This window comes from Malus sylvestris, chromosome 7 (genome assembly GCF_916048215.2).
Source record: "Malus sylvestris chromosome 7, drMalSylv7.2, whole genome shotgun sequence".
NCBI lineage: Eukaryota > Viridiplantae > Streptophyta > Magnoliopsida > Rosales > Rosaceae > Malus > Malus sylvestris.
In genome coordinates this window covers 31,558,218-31,581,672 of record NC_062266.1, presented here as the reverse complement: position 1 = coordinate 31,581,672, position 23,455 = coordinate 31,558,218, and the positions used below count along the sequence as shown (strand labels likewise).

General features: G+C 37.5%; 3 protein-coding genes and 1 long non-coding RNA gene across 4 annotated transcripts; 1 reads left to right on the top strand and 3 right to left on the bottom strand.

Annotated features, from left to right (window-relative positions):
• Positions 1-1,105: 1,105 nt before the first annotated feature.
• On the bottom strand, positions 1,106-4,626 carry LOC126629054 (probable LRR receptor-like serine/threonine-protein kinase At3g47570). Its single transcript, XM_050298951.1, has 3 exons — positions 4,553-4,626; positions 1,796-4,416; positions 1,106-1,683 (listed from the first exon to the last, which is right to left on the bottom strand). The coding sequence occupies exons 2-3, from the start codon at positions 4,401-4,403 to the stop codon at positions 1,298-1,300; spliced, it is 2,994 nt and encodes a 997-aa protein (XP_050154908.1). The 5' UTR covers positions 4,404-4,416; positions 4,553-4,626; the 3' UTR covers positions 1,106-1,297.
• A 997-nt stretch (positions 4,627-5,623) lies between these two features.
• Positions 5,624-6,884, bottom strand: LOC126629061 (uncharacterized). Its single transcript, XR_007625652.1, has 2 exons — positions 6,649-6,884; positions 5,624-6,189 (listed from the first exon to the last, which is right to left on the bottom strand). It is a non-coding gene; the product is annotated as an uncharacterized LOC126629061 (long non-coding RNA).
• A 1,620-nt stretch (positions 6,885-8,504) lies between these two features.
• LOC126629060 (uncharacterized) lies at positions 8,505-10,682 on the bottom strand. The gene is made up of 6 exons (XM_050298956.1): positions 10,528-10,682; positions 10,334-10,389; positions 9,262-9,385; positions 9,063-9,169; positions 8,895-8,964; positions 8,505-8,812 (listed from the first exon to the last, which is right to left on the bottom strand). Exons 1-6 carry the CDS (start codon positions 10,607-10,609, stop codon positions 8,733-8,735), a joined length of 519 nt encoding a protein of 172 aa, XP_050154913.1. The 5' UTR covers positions 10,610-10,682; the 3' UTR covers positions 8,505-8,732.
• A 9,168-nt stretch (positions 10,683-19,850) lies between these two features.
• On the top strand, positions 19,851-22,201 carry LOC126629055 (pectinesterase 2-like). The gene is made up of 2 exons (XM_050298952.1): positions 19,851-20,901; positions 21,358-22,201. The coding sequence occupies exons 1-2, from the start codon at positions 20,034-20,036 to the stop codon at positions 22,047-22,049; spliced, it is 1,560 nt and encodes a 519-aa protein (XP_050154909.1). The 5' UTR covers positions 19,851-20,033; the 3' UTR covers positions 22,050-22,201.
• Positions 22,202-23,455: the final 1,254 nt, after the last annotated feature.

Below are 23,455 nucleotides of genomic sequence, written 5' to 3'. Positions count from 1 at the left end.
AACAGGTTAATCTTATATTACATTATTTGGTGAGACTTTGCATATACCTTCATTGACTGCTTCAACAAAACTTCACGGTGGATTGCAATTCGGTTACAACATCACTAATATACTTTCGGTCTCTTGGGGATTCAGCAGAACACAAAATCCCCATTCTAAATATCGAATCCAAACACACCTGGAGCAGCATAACCAACGGTTCCTCTTATTCCAATGGAACTTGTTTGATTTCCAGAAACATTATCAGCTAAGTTTGGCAGAATTCTTGCCAGTCCAAAGCCGGAAACACATTGCTTGGCTTGAGATCACAATGAACAATCTGCGTATCACGGATATTATGAAGAAATCCTGTGAACAAGCAACGTCAATGTTGATGTTTAGCCTTTGAACAAACAACATCCGTGAACTCGTACAGTAAAGCTTTAAAATCAGTACCAAAAATCAACAGTTGAACAAGTACAAGCAGTTACAACCTTGACAAGATTTGCCTGATATTTCTCATTGCCTCACATTCAGCTAGGCTCCATGGGGAAACATGTTAAAAACCTTGATCGTAACAGGCAGTGGGAAGAATCACGTTTACAATAAAAAGTAAGTGTACCGAATTTCAAAATCAATCTTGTCAGCCAAAACTCCCATCATGAATTTTAGGTATGTAGAGATTGTGGGATGAAAGAGATGTATTTTCAAATTTGTATTAATTGATCAAATCATATGCCTACAAATTACACAATCACAATTAGTCCATAACCAGAAAGAAATCAAACTATCTTCCTCCTAATTACAAAATCAGAACGCCGAAAGATATCAAACAAATAAAACGCTGTCAAATCCTTGAGATGGAGTCTGTGGCTTATCAATGGGCATTGAGCTATAGCCACTAACTATCAGTGATTCAGTGGCCTTTGAAGAAATCATCGTAGATTATCAATGGCTTCATAAACAAAAGCAATAATTTCTTTTGACATAGTTAATTTGCTTTCCGATGGTTTTTCTTTTCTTTCCCCCTCCATCTTTATGTTTGAACAACGCTTGTTAGCCATAAATTTACAACAATAATTGAGCCACATCCATAACAAATAATGAATTGGTAGGAACAAAATAATAGAGAAAATGACTTTGCTGAATTTAAACACCGTGTTGTGTACAGTAGCGAGCAATAACGAATAATTGAGCCACATCCAAGCCACATCCAACTTCTGTCATGTTTAGAAATTGGATGAGCGACCATTCATATTCAACTTGTTGGAAGAAATTTAATTAAAACATAGTTGGCTCAACTTGTTGGGAAAAGCTTCTATCCAAGAAGAACAACCCTGATGGATCGCAATTCAGATATAACTTTGTCGATATCCTTTCGGTCTCTTGGGGACTCAGAAGAACACGCGATTCCAATTTGAAATATTAAACTCAAACACACTTGGATTTTTTCGGTAGTCATGCTGCATTGACTGGGAGTGGCAGTACTAGTGCTTGCGCCCGAGTTTCCACCTTCGCGAAGAAGCAGTGAATCTGCAACCTCTGTAATTCGCTGAGGCAAAGCCGCCTTGACAAAATTATGGAGGTTGAAATTATCGCTAAACATATCGTCAGTGGGTCTCTTCTCCGTGAACATCTCTAACACAAGAATGCCAAAGCTGTAGATGTCCCCGTTTGTTGCAACCTCACTTCCCATACCATACTCTACAATTCAAACATCAAAGTGAGCAACATATATAAACTCCTAATTATTTGAATTTGTCTACCAAGCCAAGGAAAAAGAAGGAAAACCAAGGAAACATGTGGACATATTTACCTGGAGCAGCATAACCAACAGATCCTCTTATTCCAACGGAACTTGTTTGATTCTCCGGAAAATTACTGGATGGGTTTGAGAGAAATCTTACTAGTCCGAAGTCAGAAACATGTCCAGTCAATTCTTTCCCCAAAAGTACATTGCTGGGCTTGAGATCACAATGAACAACTGGTGTCTCACAGTGATTATGAAGATAATCTAATGCACAGTCAACATCAATGGCGATTTCGAGCCTTTGAAGAAGACTCAAATTCTTGGGTGTCCCGGTAGTTGGGTGCAACCACTCCTCTAAGCTCCCGTTGTCCATGAACTCATACACCAAAGCCTTGAAATCATTACCATGAAAATCAACACTTGAACATGCAGTTATAACCTTGACGAGATTTCGGTGGCGGATATTTCTCATTGCTTCACACTCAGCTATGAAACTCTTAGAGGCTCCTTGGCGTAACATGTTAAACACCTTGACAGCAACAGGCTGAGCTTCATAATCGTCTAGAAGTCCTTTGTACACAGATCCAAAACCACCCACGTCAATCAAATTTGTTGGAGAGAATCCATCAGTAGCTTTGAGCAGAGTACCATAGGACACTTGCAAAAAAGAGTTTCCCAAAGTGCTTGGTGTGGTTCCTTTGTGTTTCTTTCTTGATGAACGAACGAATAAAAAAGAAATCACAATCACTATTCCAAGAAATGCAAACCCAGATACTGAAGAGATTATTAATATCAAGCTAGTGGACAATCTGCCATTCCTGGACACTTTGGAGTTGCACTTGGGAAGTTGGAGAATAGAAATACCACCACATAGCCTGGCGTTTCCAGCAAATGAAGTCGAACTCGCATTCTTAAAAGCACCTTCAATGGGTACTGCTCCCCAAAACTCATTGAAAGATAGGTTCAAATTATTCAAGGCAAATCCCTCTAAAAACTTTGGAATTTCACCTGACAAATTGTTACGAGAAAGGTCCAAATCTTGAATCCCTTTCAATGCAACCATTGAAGAAGGAATCGACCCATTGAATAAGTTACCTTGCAAGTGTAGGACTTCTAACTTCACACAAGAACCAATACTACCGGGAAGTTCACCTGATAACATGTTATTGGAAAAGTCTAATTTGCCTAAATTGCTCAACTTTCCGATCTCCATTGGAAGAGAACCTGTTAACTGGTTTCTGGACAAGTTCAAAGTAATTGATAAGGAGGTTAGGTCTATAACTTCTTGAAGTATTGTGCCGTTGAAGTTATTTTGAGAAAGATCCAGATGCAATAGACTGTTGAATTTCCCGAAGATTGAAGGTATATTGCCTTGAAGATTATTTCCTTGCAGTTCAAGTAAGCTTAACATTGTTAAATTTTGTAGAGAGGTTGGAAAGCTCCCTGATAACCTGTTGGATTCAAAATCCAATTGGTTAAGTCTTGTAAGCTTTCCAATGTCAGAAGGGATGTTACCTGAGAAGTTGTTTTTCCCAAAACTTAATAATTGCAAGTTGATTAGATTGCCCATCCCAGCTGGGATGTTCCCGTATAGTTTGTTTCCTTGAACCCCAAGGATTTCAAGCTTGGTTGAGAGATTGGATATGGATGTGGGCAACGTCCCTCCAAAATTGTTGAAGTATACAATCACCCACTTTAACTCTGTGGCATTGGTCAAGTGACTCAAGTCTGAGATAAAACTCAAGTCACCATCTGTACCAGTTCCGAGTTGATTGTTGTAAATGTTGAAGGTTTCAAGGTTAACAAGCTTCTGTAAATTTGGTACTTTTCCGGTGAGTTTGTTATCTTGAACTTCAAAGTTCACTAAATTTGTCAAGTTGGATATTGACACAGGAATGGATCCGGTAAATTGATTCCAAGAAATCAAAAAGCCTTCAAGATTTGGAAATTTTTTAGGCAAGGCTGATGGAATAGACCCTCGAATTTGATTTTGTTGTACGTCGAAAGTAACTATACTGGAGAGATTATAAATGGAGGGAGGGATGACACCAGATAAATTATTTGAGCCTAATACGAAAAATGTTAATTTTGTCAACTGACCAAGGGAATTTGGGATGTTACCCGACAACTTATTTTGATAGAAAGCAAGCATTTCAAGAGAAGAAAGGTTCCCCAATGAGTAAGGGATCTGTCCGACTAGAGTATTAAATTCAAGAACAAGTCTTTCGAGTTTTGGGAAAGAGCCAAACTCTCTAGGAATTTTACCAATTAACTGATTGTAACCAAAATCGAGACCCCAAAGGTTGAGACAATTGGATATATTGACAGGAATAAAACCACTGAGTGAGTTGAGGCTCAAGCGTAATACCTGCAATCTACGCAGACGCCCAAATTCTGGTGGGATTTGGCCGCTCAAACTGTTGTTCTGGAAATACAGCTCCATTAGGAAGCTTAGATTTCCTATGCGTGGGGATATGGTTCCCGCCAATTTTTGTCCCGAAAGGTCCAACCCAGTGACCCTCTCACGATGTCGTTTACTGCATGTCACGCCGCGCCATAGGCAGAAGTGAGACGACTCGTTCCATGAACTCAGGAACTGATTGGGATCCTCCTTTAGTTGAGCTTTGATGGCAAGCAACGCCAGCTTATCTGTTTCGTTCCCGCCTGGTATCATCTGCACGGAGGAGCTAAAGCAGCAGACAAATAATATATTGAAAAGTGAGAGTATCGAAACTAATCTCAGAACAGAAACCTTCATCATTTTGAGTTGGGCATGTAGTGATCGAATGCGAAACTGGTAACAAAGTTGGACTAAGTACGTACACATATAATACTGATGGTCGACGAGGTCCGAAGTCACCAGTCCAAAGTGACGGGCGCTGCCAAAGATGATGGCCCTGTTGGCCGCTCTTTTCATTCTTCCATCATTGCTATGCATTATTATGAATGAACTACTACCATAAAACTGCCATATTTAAGCTACTGGCCCCCTTCACACTTCACCCCAATTGTTTCATATATAGTGGATTTCTTTTTGTTTTGGTCAATGGACAATTCAGTTCATGGTTTTAAGCTCTCTTATTTCTACAATTCTTCATAAGTAAAAGGGGAAAAATACCAAAGAGTTATACCGTAAAGATTTCTAGTAGGTAATGGTTAGTTTGACAAAAGAAAAACCCTAAACCCTTGATAGATTTTGTTTTTTATATACTTAAGCTTTATTATTTTTGGCTCTCACACGTCAATTCCTAGTTCAAATTTTTATGGTTTTTTAATAATTTTCAAATATAATAATACTTTATTTGAACTGAAACGACACAATAATAATAAATTAAGTTCATCATGTACGTGTAAGCATGCCAAGTGCGGAGTCTGCATGCACTGCCCTAATGTAGTGTGAAACATTGCTGGTCAATCAATGGGTCATGACACGATCAATATGGATTATTTATTTGCGATACTGTTGAGGGGCGGTGATCTTGGACTCTATTGGAATAATATCTTCAAAGATATCAATTAACGTGGATGGTTGGGGATAAATAATGTAGAACAAATCACGAACTTGTGGCTATACACCAACTGTAAGTCGGTGGTACAAATCGCTACCATCAATCATATATTAGGAAGTGCTGCAATGTCGTAACTAAGAAAATCAAGACAGTAATAACTAATAAGCTAGTACTTGTATGCAAAAATAATGTGATATTAAATTCGCAATTTACGAAGATTGGACTTTGTATTTCTATTTACAATAAAGAAATGTTGTCAAATTATATTATTATAGTACTAAGTGGCGTAGGTGAACTGCAAGTTTAGACACAAGTGGAATCCCAATTCCGCATTACAACCCCACATCGACATGATTGTGGCTGTACAGGAGCAGCTACTAGGCTCTTTCATCAAAGTGTTTCAAATTTCAGATTAGAGATTTCTGCAACATTGCTGTATACATACGATAGCTCTTATACGAAAAGAACTTGTTTGAGCACAAGACTTCATTGCAGATACAGGAAATAAAAATTTAAGTAGGAATAAGAGAAATGAAAAAAGCGAGGAGCACGGAGTTGGCCGCTAAGGCCATCACAAGTTTAAGCTAAAGCTTCTTTCCAAGAAGGACCCTGATGGATTGCAACTCGGTTACAACATCGCTGATATCCTTTCGGTCTCTCGGAGATCCAGCAGAACACGAGATTCCCATTCTAAATATTAAACTCAAACACACTTTAATTTTGTAGCACTGGTGTTTTTGCGCTGATTAGGAGTGGCAGAACTGGTGCTCGCGCCCAAGTTTCCTATTTCTTGAACGAGTACTGAATCTAGGCAAACCCATCTTGACAAAGTTGTGAAGGTTGAAACAAACATGCCGTTGGTGGGTCTCTTCCCTGTAAAAGACTCAAGCAAGAGAATGCCAAAGCTGTAGACATCTCCATTTGTTGTAACCTCACTTCCCATGCCATACTCTACAATTCAAACATCACAAAAAGAGACTCAGTGAACTCATTAATTAACCTTTTTTTTTTCAAGCCAAGTAAAAGGAAGGATAAAAGACAGAGAATCATGTTGTGCTAGGATAGCACCAAACCAATTGGAACCAACTCAAGCTAACTCACATTAAATATATCAAATGAAATGCAAGAACAAAATATTAAAGACACCAAGATTTTAACAAGGTTCCTCAACAGTCAGTGTAACTGGAGTATGTCCTCCGAGCAGTAGGAGCTCACCCAATAATCCATTAGCAACCAAATGGGAGTTTACAAAGTGTTGGCAAGCTCACAACCCAAAAAAAACCCGAATACAACCAATAACTCTCACACACCAAAGAAACAAATAGAGAAAGAAATATAGTGATTAATTTCTTCTCTATACAAAGCTCAAAGCTATTACAACAATAACTTTTTGATGGAGTGAGAACTAACCAATGAAAGGAACAACAACTCCTTCTCTGAAATGGGACTGCAGCAGTACCTTCTTTCTCTCCCTATCTTCTCTACGGCTCTCTATTTTTCTGCTCTCTTAAAACAAAAGGGCAGCAGCTGCCCTCTTCATAACATAGCTATTCCTGAGGCTTTTCACATGGGCAAAGAAAAAACAAAAGGACTTTAGATAAGGTGCCCTTTTTTTCTCCCCAAAACATGGAAGGGACACAATGATGTTGTCCACCTTTTCTTTTCTTTTATTTAATCAAAAGTTGGCCACTTGGCCACTAATTCAACAAATCATATGGACCAATTTACCTGGAGCAGCATAACTAATGGATCCTCTTATTCCAACGGAACTTGTTTGATTCACAGAAGAGCCAATAGTACTCACCTGATAACATGTTATTGGAAAGGTCTAAAACGCCTAATTGCTCAACTTTCCGATCTCCATTGGAAGAGAACCCGTTAACTGGTTTCCAGACAAGTTCAAAGAAATTGATAAGGAAGTCAGACTATAACTTCTTGAGTTATTGTACCGTTGAAGTTATTTTGAGAAAGATCCAGGTACAATAGATTGTGGCATTTCCCTAGGCTTGAACGAATATTTCCTTGCATTCAAGTTTGCTTAACATTGTTAAATGTCCTAGAGAGATTGGAGATGGATGTGGAGAATACCTAATAATTTCAAGTCGACTAGATTGCCTATCCCGGCTGCGATGTTCCGCATGGTTGGTTTTCTTGAACCCCAAGGATTTCAAGCTTGGTTGAGAGATTGGAGATGGATGTGGACAATACCCCTCCAAAACTGTTCACGTAGAATACCGACCACCTTACTCTAGCGTTGGTCAAGTCTGAGACAAAACTACGGTCACCATCAGTACCTGTTCCGAGCTGGTTGCGGTAAATGTTGAAGGTTTCAAGGTTAACGAGCTTCGGTAAATTTGGTAATTTTCCGGTGAGTTTATTATCTTGAACTTCAATGTTCAATGGATTCCTGGCATTGGATATTGACCAGGGAATGGATCCAGCAAATTGATTCCAAGAAATGAGAAAGAGTTTGAGATTTGGAAAATTTTCAGGCAAACTCTAGGAATTTTACCCTCTAATCGATTGCAACCGAAACTGAGAAGAACGAGGTTGAGACAGTTGGGTATATTGACAGGGACAAAATCGCTGAGTGAGTTGATGTTCAAACGTAATATCTGCAATCTACGCAAATGCCCATTTTCTGGTGGCATTTTGGCGGTCAAACTGTTGTTATGGAAATACAGCTCTCTTATGAAGCTTAAATTTCCTGTGTGAGGATATGGAACCTACCAATTTTAGCCTCCTTAGGTCAACCCGGTGACCCTTTTGACGATGCCGCCGGTCGTATGTCACGCCGCTCCACAAGCAGAAGTGAGACGATTCATTCCATGAACTCCAGATTTGATTAGGATCCTCCGTTAATTGAGCTCTGATGGCAAGCAAAGCCAGCCTATCAGTTTCGTTCCTACCTGGTCTCAGATGCACGGAGGAGCTAAAGCAGCATACAAATACATTAACAAGTTCCCACCGGTATTTGAGCAATTTCATCACAAATCTAAAAGGAAAAATAAGGACACAGATCCTCTCCGGATCTGTGCAACCAGAGCCTAGGGATCAATGGATTCGGGCCATTGAAATTTGATCCAACGGCTACAATTATTATAACTTTAGAGGGGCCCCCTGTTTGTAGCCGTTTGATCAAATTTCAATGGCCCGGATCTATTGATCCCTGGGCTCCAGTTGCACAGATCCGGAAAGGATATGTGTCCGAAAAATAAGACATCCAAGACAACGCGTCATAATAACATATGTCAACTAGGCATAAATACATAGAAAAACCATATATCATCCAATTTCTATTAACGGATCAAATTACATTCCCTACAGTCACTGATTTGTTTCAAAAACATGTAAAATGGTCACCAGTCAAAATAGTCTATAATCTAGAAACATTTTAAAATATCTTCCTCGGATTACAAAATTTGAACCCCGAAAGAAACTCAACACTAAAAATTCTTGTAAATCACTGGAATGATTGTGGCTATAGGACGCAGCTATGAGGCTCTTTTCGGAGGAGACATGTTACCGATGAGAGAAGTGGTTGTGCTGATTGCAAATATTTGAACCAGGAATGCTGTCAAATTTGACAAACAAATATCAGACTTTGTTCATCTTTAATTCTATTAACATCGCATGGAGAAATTACAGATACTGACCAATTACAGTGCGAGTGGCCTCGACAAGTTCAAATTTCTTTGTTTCCCAGTTACTTGAATTTTGCAAAACCTAACCAGTGATTTCATATAGTACAACAATCAGGAAATTCCGACAGGTTTCAGACTCCTAAGTGATAACCAACAGTTGGAAATGAAGAACTGACTTACCGCTAGTGTTAAACTTCCCTTAGCAACACAAGCAATGGAGAGAAGTATTCCAATAGATGATGCAACCATGTACACTTTCAACAAAGACACTCGGCTGCGCCTTCGACCTTTGGCACAACAAAAAGTTGTAGAATATGAACAGTTGCAAAAACTTATCAACCGTGAAAAAAAACAAAACAAAGGATTTAGTAACACCTACCCAACTCCCCGATTATCAAAGAAATAGAACCAATAGCAACAGATGAGATGGCAATCACATTTGGACCTTCCCCATCTGATGTAAACAGAAAAGCATAAAGGACTCCTGTCAATTGAATGACGGCCTGCAGCAGAGCAAATGCTATCATAAGAGAATCAGTTTAAAACTGATGGACAGACAACTAGACTTATGAATGAGCTGAGGCTTCAAGAATAATTACACATGATGGTAAAGTCAAAACTAAACCATCTCATAAGAATATGTTCCCTTTTATGCTAGTGCTGTAAATAATTTGTTCAAAACCTTTATTTAACTATACATCACATGTCTAGTTGGCCTGGTACCTAAATGTTAACCTAGATCACCAAAACCGGTTTAGGCTCTTTTTGGAGGAGACCCCAATTATAGATTGTCCCTATCTAACACTAAAAATTCTTGAAAATCACTTCAACATTCCAGCTAAATCACAAAAGAATCTACCCAAAACGTTTTGAGTTGGCGGTTTGAACTCAACCTACTTGTGCAAGGCATCTGTTGTGAGACCCCAATTATAGATTGTCCCTATCTCACACAATCCAAGTAAAAGATAATACATGACTGAATTTGTTCTGCTTCATAACCGGAATATTTCAGGGTACCAGTTGAACTATTACAAGGTTTTGTGCTTAGTTCGGCTACATATTGAGGGACAGAAGAACCCCCCTAAACCAACCGATCCAGTTCAATAACAATCCGCTTAAGCCATTTTTTTTCCCTATCAACATAGAACTATAGCGGAACCGAATAAACTGCCTCGTGTTGTCTATTGATTGTTCATTTCTGCTTGAAATTCTCAAATTATTGAACTCTATTACCAACAAAAATTAGGTTTCTTACACAACAAAATTCTCTAATTCATTACTCGAAAAGTTCATGCACATTAACCCAGTGAAATATGATTTCTACTTCAGAAAAGAACAGAAACCCGCTTAATTACAGCAATGCAATTTCAACAGATATTATTTGAAAACCAATGCTTCAAGAAATTACAGAGCCACCATTGAAGAGGAACACAGAAAGAGAAATTGAGTACCTGAGTTAGAATAAGAGAGTACAGACGAGACTTCCCTTTAGCTACCTTCTGATACCCTGAAATTCGAAAACCCCAAATCAAATATTTGAAAAGATTCATTAGTTTAAAGCGTTCGGGAACCTAGAGATCTGTTTGGTTGCCGAGAGAGTGATAGAAACCAAATGAAAAGGATGAGCGCTTCATCTGGAGCTTACGAGAGTCAACCACCATGCGGTAGTTGAAATCTGAGCCATCTGTTCCAGTAGGCCTTCCTGACGCTGGTCTTCTTTGCTGCATCTTCGTCTTCTTCGTCGTCGATCTCGAACTGAGAGGGGTTTTGAGCTTTCGATGTCAAAAAATAAAAAACAAACCTTCGGAAGTGGAGCCCACTCTGTAATTTATTGTTTTCATTTGACTTTTGTTGACTCTTCATTTTCACCAATTGGATAGATTAATTTCTACGGTTAATTCAAATTTCTTGCTTGGATTGATATAAAGGAGTTTTCACAAAAAACTCGTGGTAGTGTTTATTTTAACGAAAAATTACATTTTTACACTAAAAAGTCAAACCTGGTACTATTCACTTTACCCTTTATTTTATCTTTATCGTTAAAACTCAAAATTTTCAAATCATTTTCATTAGTTTTCTTTAGTATAATGGTTAAAAGTCATTTGCTTCAATCAACATACCTTGTTTATACTAGAAAAGTTCGGCCACCAATAGATGCAGTGACGAATTCAAAATTTTTGTTTTTTGACAAAGCTGCTTCTGTGAAGAAAACTCTTATGAAAATAATTGCCGAGTTAGAGCAATAACCTTCCTCGTCTTTAAAATAACATGTTTTTGTTTGACTGATAAGAAAATGCTAACTAGAGACTCAATGCTGCAAAGCAGAGGATATCAGTTGCTGCAGTAACCCATACAACTTTTATATTAGTAAACTGGATAGACTGTTTGACGTGATTTAATATTGCAAGTATTGTGTCAAATTAATTCAAGGAGTCACAGTTCTAGCTAGTTTTGCGCATATGTCAATACGAAGCATATATTGTTTTCCTCAACAATCCATGTTTTTGAATTTGAGAACATATCTAGCCTTTTGAATCATACAAGCTTTCAGTATTTCTGATTCGATTGTGCGAGCATATAAGAAGAAGGTGGCAAATAGGAGAGTGGGAACTTTGAATAAGGCTCAATATCCTCTAGGAAAAAAAAAACAACTTGCCTTGTACTGCAAGGCAGGTGGATGGAGGAATAATACTGATATTAGCTGAATAAAACTGAAGGTGATTGATTGTGTTATTAACTCCATGGATGATGGAGACGAGAAGCTGGTTTGGTTGGTTTTGCATGTCGATTAGTTGCCAAAACTAAAGGCATGTATGCAGCAGAGTTTGTATTCCTACCGATCCTTTCGGTTAGTTGTAAAAGCATGTCATGTTCATCTGCACTTATATATCGCAGTCGCACACTCACCATATACCAAATTAAAAAACCTTTACTGATAACGCAGCCAATTCAAATCAATGGCTTGGGGCCTTCCATGCAACTGCTTCTTCACTGTCCAACTCAACTCAAACATCTTCTTGATAAAACAGTTTCTCTTGTTTGGTGTTTATGATTCTCTGGTTTATGATCTCTTGTTTTTGTAAAGAGTTTTACTTGTATACAACTCAATCATGTAAGACTATAAAAGGAGATATAAATCACACTGCTCAGTATCTAGCAATTTTATGCAACTCATAATCTCCTGTAGCCATCTTTTATGGTATCCCAGAGCGACGTCTCACGACACTCTCAAAACCCTATATTTTTTTTCTTCTACTGCTTCCATGTTGCTCTCAACACCACCTCAAACACTGCCCTCCCCCTCTCTCAAACGTTTCCAACTTCCTCACCATTAAACTCGACCTAACCAATTACCCATTATGGCGAGCTCAGTTCATCCCACTCTTGCGCAGTTGATGCGATTAGGAGAAGCTGAAGCATATCTCGCTTGGAGGGAAGACCAGGCATCAGCAGCACTGGTCTTATTCACAATGGTGGACAGAACGGCGGGAGTGAGGGAACTGGTTAACCACGAGAGAAGCATCTGGTACTGTTTGATCAAGTCTTCAAAAGCAGTGTTGACTGTATCGGTGAGATTTCCAGCATCGTCAGGAAGGCATTGGAGACATCAACAAACGAAAGGAGAACTCAACCACTCAAGAGTAGGATGAGCTAAGCTCGCCATAATGTGTAATTGGTTCGGTCGACTTTAATGGTGAGGAAGTTGGAAACGTTTGGAAGAGAGGGGAAGGCAGTGATTGAGGTGGTGTTGAGAGCAGCTATGGAAGCAGTGGAAGGAAAAAAAATTAGGGTTTTGAGAGTGTCGTTAGACGTCGCTCTGGGATACCATAAAAGATTGCTTAGAAGAGATTATGAGTTGCATAAAATTGCTCGATACTGAGTAGTGTGATTTGTATTTCCTTTTATAGATTTACATGATTGAATTGTATACAAGTAAAACTCTAGACAAAAACAAGAAATATATAAACCAAAGAGATAAATTATAAACAGCAAATAAATGAAACTGTTTTATCAAGAAGATATTTGAGTTGAGTTGGACTGTGAAGAAGCAGTTGCAGTGGAAGGCGACAAGCCATCTGTTACGGGATTTGAATTTGGTGCTTTATCAATATGCAGGACCAAAATTGTTTCAAATGCATGCCTTCTTTATGTATTTGAATTTTATTTTAGTTGAAGGCCATTATGAGAAGGATAGAGTTGCAGTCATCTATGACAAGGAGTTGATTAGGAATCTAGCTAGGGTTGAATGCCATGGAGAACATAAGCTGGTTTGCTACGTTTAACGCGATTGAATACAGGATTCGCGATGATAAAACTCTTGTTTCGGTACCTAATTAGCAGATTGACAGTGTCATTTGGATACATCATTGGTGATTAATTGATCAGTTTGTCCTTCTAGTTTCTTTTTCTCAGAACTCTATGTTTCCTCTTTATGTTTGATTAGTTGCCAAAAACTATCAACGTTTGAAGCACGTTATGTATTCCTATCAATGCATGAAGCTGATTGATCTAGTTGAATTGCTTCTTGACGGTTGTGGAATTGAAATTTGTGAGTCGTTGGAACAGAACAAACGACAATAGAAAGCACCTTCACTGAGAGCACTTCCACCCCATTCCAATTACCCAGGGAATTGGGCAATTGAGTCCACCAAAACCCAAAAACCTTCTTCACCCCGGCCCAATAAGTCGGGCAAACGTGGGCCCAACATCGCCGGACTAAGCAGTTAGGTAAATGCCTGACCTATATGATGATGTCATGCTGACTTATTTAAACAAAAGACAGAGTGCTCCAAGAATCACAGTTCATAGTTAGATAACCGTAACTTATCACCAGTTGTTTTATTTTTAAAGATAAAAAATAAATAAAATCACCGTCCATAACTAGCTACCCTTTACGAATAACTAAAAGGTAAGGTCTTCGGGGTTTGATAGGGTTTGATCTCTCAGATTCGGAAACCATATAAATGAAGAAATGGAAATTTGGGGATGGGATTACGATGCAGAAAAAGAAAAAAAAAGAATCGGCTTTTGGGGTTGGTTGAGCTGGAGGATCTGAGGCTGACGATGGTTGAAGAAGGCTGCTGCGATGGCGGTGGTGGTGATTATGTGAAAGAGGAAGGAGGAAGAGGAGGAAACTAAATTCCTTTTTTTCCACCACCAAATAAAATAAAAATTACAGAAAATATACAGCAAAGAGAGGAAGAGGTAAAATTTTCACTGAACTACCAAAATAATTGACAATTGACAAACTTAGAATCACTTCTATCGATTTTCAATGTCAATGACCAAAGTGACAAGTGATAGGATTTTTTTATACCTGCGTAATAGGATTAAAATCACTGAAAATACTTGCAAGAAGACAATGTAATTGTAGTATAATTGCTCATGCAAGGTTGTTGTCCCCAAAGATTGTTTGACGAATTCATACTTAAATCAACTCTTAATTAACCATTAAAACATATTTTTATCAAAGATTTGAGATGTTTGAGTTTGAAAATATTGAATTAACAATTAAAGAAACCTAGAAGTTAGAAAATAAAAACAGCAAACAGAAAAAAAATAAAAACATTTTTTGTTTGTTTTTATTAAAATCAATTTAGGGAAAGACTAGGGTTTAGCCGTTACCGTCACAATCCTATGCAATTCTATCAATTACTTATGAATTTCCACATCCATGCTTTGAAGGTTAGGTTTTCCTAATGCATATTTTCCTTGTGATGTTCAAGCGAAAACGTATATTTAGTATGCAATCCGTCTGTGATGTTCAGATCAAATATAAACAAGCAAGACTCACTAAGTTTCGTGAAAACCCTTTGAAAAACCATGTAACCCTTAAGAGCGTGATGTTTGCCTTAAGTGAACTTACAATTACTAATCACAAAAAGCCCTTCTCAATTTCAGGGTGATGTTCCAACAAAAATTGCATCAAATTACTTGTCTAAATACCCTAATGGTGATCAATCATTAAAATATATAGATAGTCTTAACCGCATTGATTAATAATTCAAAGCAAGCATGCATCCGTTCATAAGCAAATTAATAAAACTACATATTCTTACTAAGGTTCATGGCCTAACCCTAGCAAAAGAATTAGTTACATATACTCATAATAAAAATCAAGGGAAATATCATTAAAATGAATAAGAATGAAAACACCTCCAAGTAGAAAATCTTCAAGAACCCTCTCAATTCTTTCTGTCTCCAAAGTTTTCATAAAAATAAGCCTCCTTCAAAACTTGTAGACGGCTAAGCAATAAATCTGCTAAACCCCCACACAAACCCTAAAATCAGGTCCTTTATTCCCCATAGGAAACTAAAAATAATAATCCAATAAAATAGGAAATATAACCCTAAATTAAATGGTAAAATTCGCCTAAAATCTGAACGGCCACGTTTTGGACCCATCCGATGTCATCTTAGGCTCCAAAAACGCAATTTAAGCCCAAAAACGTCATTTTCCAGCACTACACATCGCTCCTTTATTTTATCGCCAGAAAATAACCGCTTGGTGGAAAAATCCCAAAGTTTGATACGATCAAGCTAAGTGACTCACGAACGTCCTCCAACTGGAATTACTCCAAAATTCGTCCATTTGGTCCTGTTTTGCTCCAGAGGAAGTCGAAAGTCCTATATTGAAAATACAATTCAAAGTATCAAAATTCTTCCAAAATATTAACCAAAATATACTAAGATTAGGGTAAAATATATTGTAATACCCTGAAAATTTAAATATATGAATTATATATTCATAATTATGCATATGTGGAGAAAATCGAAAATAAATCGATTTATGATTATGAAGAATTTAATCGAGAACTTTTACAGTTTTGTTTCCGGAAATTATATTAATCAACGTATTTGTATTATTGAGCTTTTATATGATTTTTCAAGAATTTATAATAATTTGTGTAAGTTTAGTTTTAAATTAAACTAGTTACGAGGTTTAAAGTTTAGACCTTAATTATTTAAAATACGTAGACCTTTCGAGGTCAAAATTTATATTTTTGAATAGAGCTCGACCTCACGAACGCGTATGCACAAACTGTTCGTGAAACGGAGTTAGAACAAAGAAGTTATTAACGTTTAAAGTCGGGGATAAAATGGTAAATTTATCATTTCTAGAATGCTCAAGATTTTTGGAGCCAAATCTAGAAGGCCACGTGTGTGGCCCAGATTAAAAGTAAGAAAGGTTAGGCGGTGGAGATGGAAGATAAAGGAGGGAAATGAGGGGGAGATGAGCCAATCAGGAAAGGGGGAGATGAGAGAGTGACCAATGAGAGAAGAGAGAGAGGAGGGGAAAGGAGAGGAAAGAAGTACACCGGATCCTTCGACCCGGTTCTATGTCATCAACCCGACCTGGCTTCATCCACCTCATCCGATGGCTTTTCGTCGGTTTTTCCGACGAATTATGCTACCAAACCATCTTAAAAAGGTTCCATGACCTCCTCTTGACTGATTCTATCACAAATTAGATAGATATTGGCTTTGAAAATATGCAAAACCCCACGAGGGGTGCGCGAGTTCATAGGTTGCGATCCATCAAATCTGAAGCAAACTCTCCCAATTTCCACCGCCCACATGTTCCTTAAGAACCCATGAATAAAGCCCAAACAAGTTTTGGGGCATCGGAGCTGCTATGGAGTCGAATCAAGAACACCCATTTCTAGGGTTCCCGGCGGATTCGAGGCAAATTGGAGCATTTCCGAGCTAAATTGCCCTTGGTCACATGTATGAAAGTTACTCTACGCATTGAGATCTTCATTCTTGTAATTTTTGGTAATTTTTAGAAATAGTTGAGTTTCCGGCGAGTTGGGGCGGCCGACTGCCACCCACGGCGGCGGGTGTGGCGGCGCACGGCCAGGAAGTTGACAATTGCTCTTTATGCGAATTTCGTCATTCAAATTATGTCTTTAAGATCAAAATTGTTGTGGTTTGAATATTATTACGATTTTGGTATATGTTGGTTTAACTAAATATATTCAGATTTTGTTAAATTTTGGAATATGTGAACTACGAAAGGCTTGATCCCGCTCCAGGGTACGTAGGCAGTCTAACAGTGTTAGATACAGCCTTAAATAACTCGAGAAGTAATTCTTAGAATGAGAAGTGTGTTATAAAAGGAAATAGAAACAAGATGAGATTAAATTTGTACGTTGATGTTTAAATCCTTTTAATTATGAATCAAGGTCGGAAACAAGACATAGAATTAAAGGAAGGAATTTAGTAAATAATTTGAGTTTTACTTTCTTAGTCGGTTTTGAATTTAAGGTAAGGATTTGTGGATTGAATATGGTAGAAAATAAGTAATTAATGGTAAACAACTAAACATGATTTTTAGGTTGGGTCTACCAAAAGTAATAACATTATTTCCCGAATTAAAGAATTTATTCAGGATGGGGTGTTACATATATAATATAAAATCTACTCATCAACAAGTTATATCAATTTCAGAGACATTTTTTACTTAAAAAACCTATTACATATACAAGCAGAATTGGAATTATGTTAACAAGTACAAATTGAGCATCTAATAGCACCACCAACCTCATAATTGGTTCATATTATTGGGCTAAACAAACGTCTCTTGCAGATGATGTCAACTGGCCACCGAATTGATAGTTTTCCTTGCTTGTCGCATACCCAAATTGTAGATTACAAAATATTGTTAATTTACAAAAATTGACTTCATACAAATTAATTTAATTTTATTAGAAGGGTGAGGGCATTGTCAATAATCACCCAAAAAATTGTTCGTTCTTCACATAAATACGTAAATTCTAAGAAGGAACGTAACGATTTTATCTGGATATGTAGCATGAAAATATAATTTTTTTTGTTTTTAAAGTAATTGAATAAGTTTTTTTATTGTTCGAAAGAGTGTAATTCCTTTTCTTTCTTTCTTTTTGTCAAAAAAGAGTGTAATTCTATGATTGAGATGACACTAGAACTAAAGGAACTCCATCTTGATAAAAAGGTCAAGCACTTCGTGAATTGGCCTATGAGAATTTAGACGCACAAAACTTTCATAATGAACATGAGGACACGCTTTAATAACGAACATCGGAAAATACTGATAACCACAAAGTAGATTCACGAGAAGCTAAAAACACACCAGCACAAAATTAAAATACTAACTAAGAGATGCCCAAATAATCTCACGAAAGAAGCACTTATTGACAAAAATACTAAGACAATAAAAAATAGATATACAAGAATCTATGAAAAAATAAAGGAGGAATTCTATAAAAATTAGGAGAGGGGCTACCACCGACTCCCAGCCAAAATAGGGAGCCGCAACTATGGAGTTTGTAAATTTAGGATGGTAAGAGGAAAGATACTTGCTTGTAATATAAAACAGAAAAGTGTGTGGTCTTCTTAAAATAGTAAACTGTCCATTTTGTGTGTTAATACCAACTGATTTTCTTGAATATAAGCTTGATCTTTTATGGAAGGTTTCAATCATATGCTTCTTTTGGTGTGTCGATCGGTGGATGTTAGAAAGAATATAGCATTACTAACTACTTGTACTGTTTTAGTATGAGTTGTAAGTTGTACCAACCATGCAGCCACATTAAGAAAATATCAGTTGTACCAACCATGGCTTAATTTAGCACAAATTTACGTGCAGATTTTAAATAATATTGTTATCTTTGACGAAAATTTGCATGGGGACGTACTGTTTTTCCCAATAGTGAGATTAAACTGTAACAGAATGCAAGTGGCGGATGAATAAATTAATTAAACAAAATGGTATTGGTTAGAAGGTCATAATAATTAATAAAGATTAAGAAGATACTGCAGTCTGCAGAGCATATATATTTGTCAAACAAATAGTTGTACATATATACAGTTACTGTCCAGCTAGCTAATATAAAAGTGGCAGGCGGTGCTATTTTATTTGCTTTTCTTGAATTCCTTCCTATTAATATTTCAAAGTCGGTTTAGCAGTCCGTTACTAAATTGATACCTGGTATTGTTTTAACTTAATTAATCACTTGCATATATTGTTTGGTAAGTATTGAGCTTTATCAACAAATATTTCAGCGCAAATGAGAGTGTCGCCGTTCAATATAAGTTATTCTGTCAAATTTTGGATATGAAACTGCAACTCTTCCTTACTTTATTCGCGTTTGTTAAACCAAAGAGGAAAACTCAACATTCTACGAGATCTCGTGAATGTTCTGAATCGAAGTGGCACACAGGGTTGGAACCATCAAACTTATTAAAGTTATCCGAAGAATTAAAAAAATAAATAGTAGTGGGGATATATGTGCAACGCTTTCTGCTTAAGCTGTTCAAAGTCATCCTAAACTAATAGTCAGACTTGCAGCTATTATTGAATGCTCATGTAATTATCAATAGTTAGAGATTAGTCAAGATTTAGGAGCCTAATAATGTCCTAATGTATTCTGTTCCACTTTAAGTTAGTAGATTATTCTTTATTTTCCATAATTCAGTAGAAAATTCATGTTGGACTCAATATTTTTCAAAATTCATGAGCTAGGCAATGCCAACAAGTAAAGGAAATCGTGAAGACGCTTCCTTTATAAAAGTAAGAAGAAGAAGAAGAAGAAGAAGAAGAAGAAGAATTGTTCGTTGAGATAGACTTCAATTGATCCATTACAAAGCATGTTAACTCTAGATAAAATGTAAATGTGAGTTAGGTCAGTTGGCCAAAACAATGTGAATTAAGCCAATTGATCAAAACAGATAGGGAGTACTGGCAGACATCTTAAAACCATCCACGACCACGATAATCCATAATCTGTGTGTTTGGTTGAAGAGAATATTACACAAACTATGTATATATGACATGCAGTGATCATGGATCAAGATATGCGTTGAATACATACTTGCTCTAATCATGTCATTTCATCATTGGTTACGTAAGGGTATCATGGTTTATTTAGCATTGAATAATAAGATAAGACTTTAAGAATCTTTCGTCTTATTATTTTGGATTTAAATTGTCTGTCTGTCTCTAGCAACCCTCCACGTTCAAACTACACCCTTGCCTAACCCGCTGTCACCACCACACCCCATTTTTCATTTCTCAAATCTCCCTTATATGTATATATAAGCAACTTCTGATCACCAAACACAAAACCTTCACAAAATCCTAGCAACGAAATTAGCCGAAGAAGCTCATCAATGGCAACAAACCTAGTTAGTTCATTCTTCCTTTGTGTCTCCTTTGCTCTATTCTTCTCACCAGCCCTTTCAAACATTCTCAACACGGGCATAGATTCATGGTGCAAAAAAACCCCCTACCCTGAAACTTGCAAATATACATTGACCCATGACCAAAAATCTCTCTCCATCCCCAATAAAGTATCCGACTTCAAGAAACTTGCAATCCAAGTAGCACTGAAAAGAGCACTCAAAGCCCAAAGTCACAACAAGTGGCTGGGGCAAAAGTGTAGAAATAAGAAAGAAAAGGCTGCATGGGCCGACTGTTTGAGCCTTTATGAAGATACCATCAAACTCCTCAACCATACTGTAGACCCTGCCATAAAATGCACCGACTACGACTCACAAACTTGGCTCAGCACTGCCCTCACAAATCTTGACACATGTCGGGCCGGGTTCGTGGAGCTTGGGGTTTCGGACTTTGTCTTGCCCCTTATGTCCAACAATGTGTCCAAGCTCATTAGTAACAGTCTGTCGCTGGGGAATAGCTCAAATGTTCCACCTGTGACAAATTTGTACACGGAGGGTTTTCCTAGTTGGGTGTCACCGGGTGATAGGAAACTGTTGCAGTCGACACCTGCGGCGGATGTAGTGGTTGCACAAGATGGGTCGGGGAACTATAAGACGATCAAAGAGGCGTTGGATGTTGCAGCGAAGAGGAGTGGGAGTAAGAGGTTTGTGATACATGTGAAGAGAGGGGTTTATAAGGAGAACCTTGATATCAAGTTGAAGAATATTTTTCTACTTGGTGATGGGTTGAGGTATACAATTATCACAGGCAGCCGTAGTGTTGTAGGTGGTTCTACAACTTTCAATTCTGCAACCGTGGGTAAGTCATGACGCTCTCTCTCTCTCAAGTCACAAGTCATTTGAAATGTCAAAATAAGGTGGCGCCATTGAACATTGTCTCAATAGATAATAAAGGTTGTGTGAATTGTTGGTTTTCAAAAGAAACAAGTAAATAGAGAAGAAGAAAGAAAAAAACTTTATTTGACTCTAATATCTCACACAAAATAACATAGTCAGCAGTGTATGGGTAAGTAACTCATATTCTTTTATGTCTTAAACACCCCCCCCCCCACCCAAAGATTAAACTAAACATTACCGACTTTATATATGTTTTTCATTCTCTTTCACTAGAACAATGAAAAGTGTGTGAAGTTGCTATGTTCATGTGTATGTCTTAATTATCTAATAAAACGTTATCGTTTTTCTCTTGAAAATATTAGTCTAATCTTAAAAATCCATATCTATAGATCTTTGATTCTTTTGGGTGTAATTACAGCGGTAACTGGTGAAGGCTTCATTGCTCGTGGCATAACATTCCGCAACACAGCTGGTCCAAAGAACCATCAAGCAGTAGCCCTCCGATCAGGCGCCGACCTCTCTGTTTTCTACCTTTGCAGCTTCGAAGGCTACCAAGACACCCTCTACACCCACTCCCAACGACAGTTTTACAAAGAATGCTACGTCTATGGCACCGTTGACTTCATCTTTGGCAACGCAGCTGTGGTTCTCCAAAACTGCATGATTTACGCAAGAAAGCCCATGAGTGGTCAAAAGAACACCATCACAGCCCAGGGACGAACCGACCCAAACCAGAACACGGGCATTTCTATCCACGACTCGCGTGTCATGGCCGCACCGGACTTCAAATCGTCTGTCGGCTCAGTCAAGACATTCTTGGGTAGGCCATGGAAGGAGTATTCACGCACAGTTTTTATGCAATCTTTCCTAGACACCCTGGTTGACCCAGCTGGGTGGCTCGAGTGGAGCGGTAATTTTGCTTTGAAGACATTGTATTATGGAGAATACAAGAACATTGGACCAGGTGCACCTACTAGTGGCAGGGTCAAGTGGGGTGGTTATCGAGTTATAACTAGTTCTTCAGAAGCGTCGAAGTTTACTGTGAATAATTTCATTGCTGGTAGCTCATGGTTGCCGGCTACAAATGTGCCATTCACTGCTGGCCTTTGATCATAACATCTGATCATACCATTGCATGAATTGTGCCATTGTTGCATAATTATGTATCTAAGCTACTTATTTGACAGTAATTGTTTAATATGTTCTTTGATTATGGTTTCGAAAATTACTTGATGGAAATAAAGAATTTTCGTTCTTGCCAAGTTAAGATGTGATCCCGAATTTCTTTATTTTTCTTGGTTGCATATAAGCAGCTAATGTTAGCCGTGATGTTTGTATGATCAAAACACAGTATACATAAATATATATATATATATATATATATATATATATATATATAACTCATATGAAACTCTTACTTGTTGAAGGTGCAGTAGCCATGCAGAGAATGCGTGATCAAGAGAACACCACTATTGGCACGTTTGCCGTGATCGAGAGAGAGAAAAACACCAACTCTTCTGTAAACTCCTAGCTTTATGACAATGCTCTATGGGAAGCCATAGTTGCCGTGATCTGGGGTTAGCAGGGACCGGTGTTTATATACTATCCAAAAAGTCTTAGATTCCATCCATAAAGGAAAGCTAAAACTCTCATTTCTTGGCTCTCAAGTAAAATATCATAATCATATATAATTAAGGATTCAATCAAAAACCTACCTATAATGTAAGACACTCAATGTAGGATTGATATAAGGATATCAAATCGCAACTTAACTGATCTCCAACCTATACATTCCTATTACATATAGTAGACCATTTATAGTTGATTTATATTGAGTAAATCCAACAGCTAAGCCCACCACAACTAAGCAACAATCAAATGAGACCGAGTCGAGAAGGAGAAAATCAGAGAGATCAAATCAACACCCTTGACAAGGAGAAAAGGCCTCAATGCGGCTCAAAGTAAATCAAATTGGGTTTGAGCTGGTGTGACTCAAAATTATTTTGAGATTTAAGAGAGTGTAGATACAAGATGCCCTAAAATTTACCATAATTGGCTAAAAACGAGCAGCGATGTATTCAATCAAAACATAGCCACACAACATTACTATTTCAATAATAATACAACACGTGCTTTTTTTTATTAATACATTTTAAAACTGAGACATATCAATTATATTGTTCTCTCTTATTATAGCATGCGAAACAATCCACACGACTTGTGTTGTTCATAATTTGGCTTTGTGAAGTGGTGAAAATATTAGGGTTTGTTTGGAAGTGTTTAAAATGATTGGAAGTGTTTTTGATGAATTGTTTTTTGGATTTCAAAAGCATTTCAAGTGCTTTTTTTTAGGACATGTTTGCATTTTTATTAAAGATTGATTTCAACAATATTTTCATCAAAACCGCTTTCATTCATTTGAAAAACATTTCCAAACATTTCCAAACACATCGTTAATCATTTTGAATATAGATGCAGTGACTATGGACTACAATGTTAATCATTTGAGCTTTCAC

What these genes read in the sequence shown, in the direction of transcription:
- LOC126629054 (XM_050298951.1), bottom strand. Translation starts at nt 4,403, where the DNA reads ATGATACCAGGCGGGAACGAAACAGATAAGCTGGCGTTGCTTGCCATC. An exon ending in TGTTGGTTATGCTGCTCCAG is followed by an intron (nt 1,684 to 1,795) that starts GTAAATATGTCC and finishes TTTGAATTGTAG; the next exon opens with AGTATGGTATGGGAAGTGAG.
- LOC126629060 (XM_050298956.1), bottom strand. Translation starts at nt 10,609, where the DNA reads ATGCAGCAAAGAAGACCAGCGTCAGGAAGGCCTACTGGAACAGATGGC. An exon ending in ACTCTCTTATTCTAACTCAG is followed by an intron (nt 9,386 to 10,333) that starts GTACTCAATTTC and finishes GCTCTGCTGCAG; the next exon opens with GCCGTCATTCAATTGACAGG. An exon ending in AGGGAAGTTTAACACTAGCG is followed by an intron (nt 8,965 to 9,062) that starts GTAAGTCAGTTC and finishes ATCACTGGTTAG; the next exon opens with GTTTTGCAAAATTCAAGTAA.
- LOC126629055 (XM_050298952.1), top strand. Translation starts at nt 20,034, where the DNA reads ATGGCAACAAACCTAGTTAGTTCATTCTTCCTTTGTGTCTCCTTTGCT. An exon ending in TTTCAATTCTGCAACCGTGG is followed by an intron (nt 20,902 to 21,357) that starts GTAAGTCATGAC and finishes GTGTAATTACAG; the next exon opens with CGGTAACTGGTGAAGGCTTC.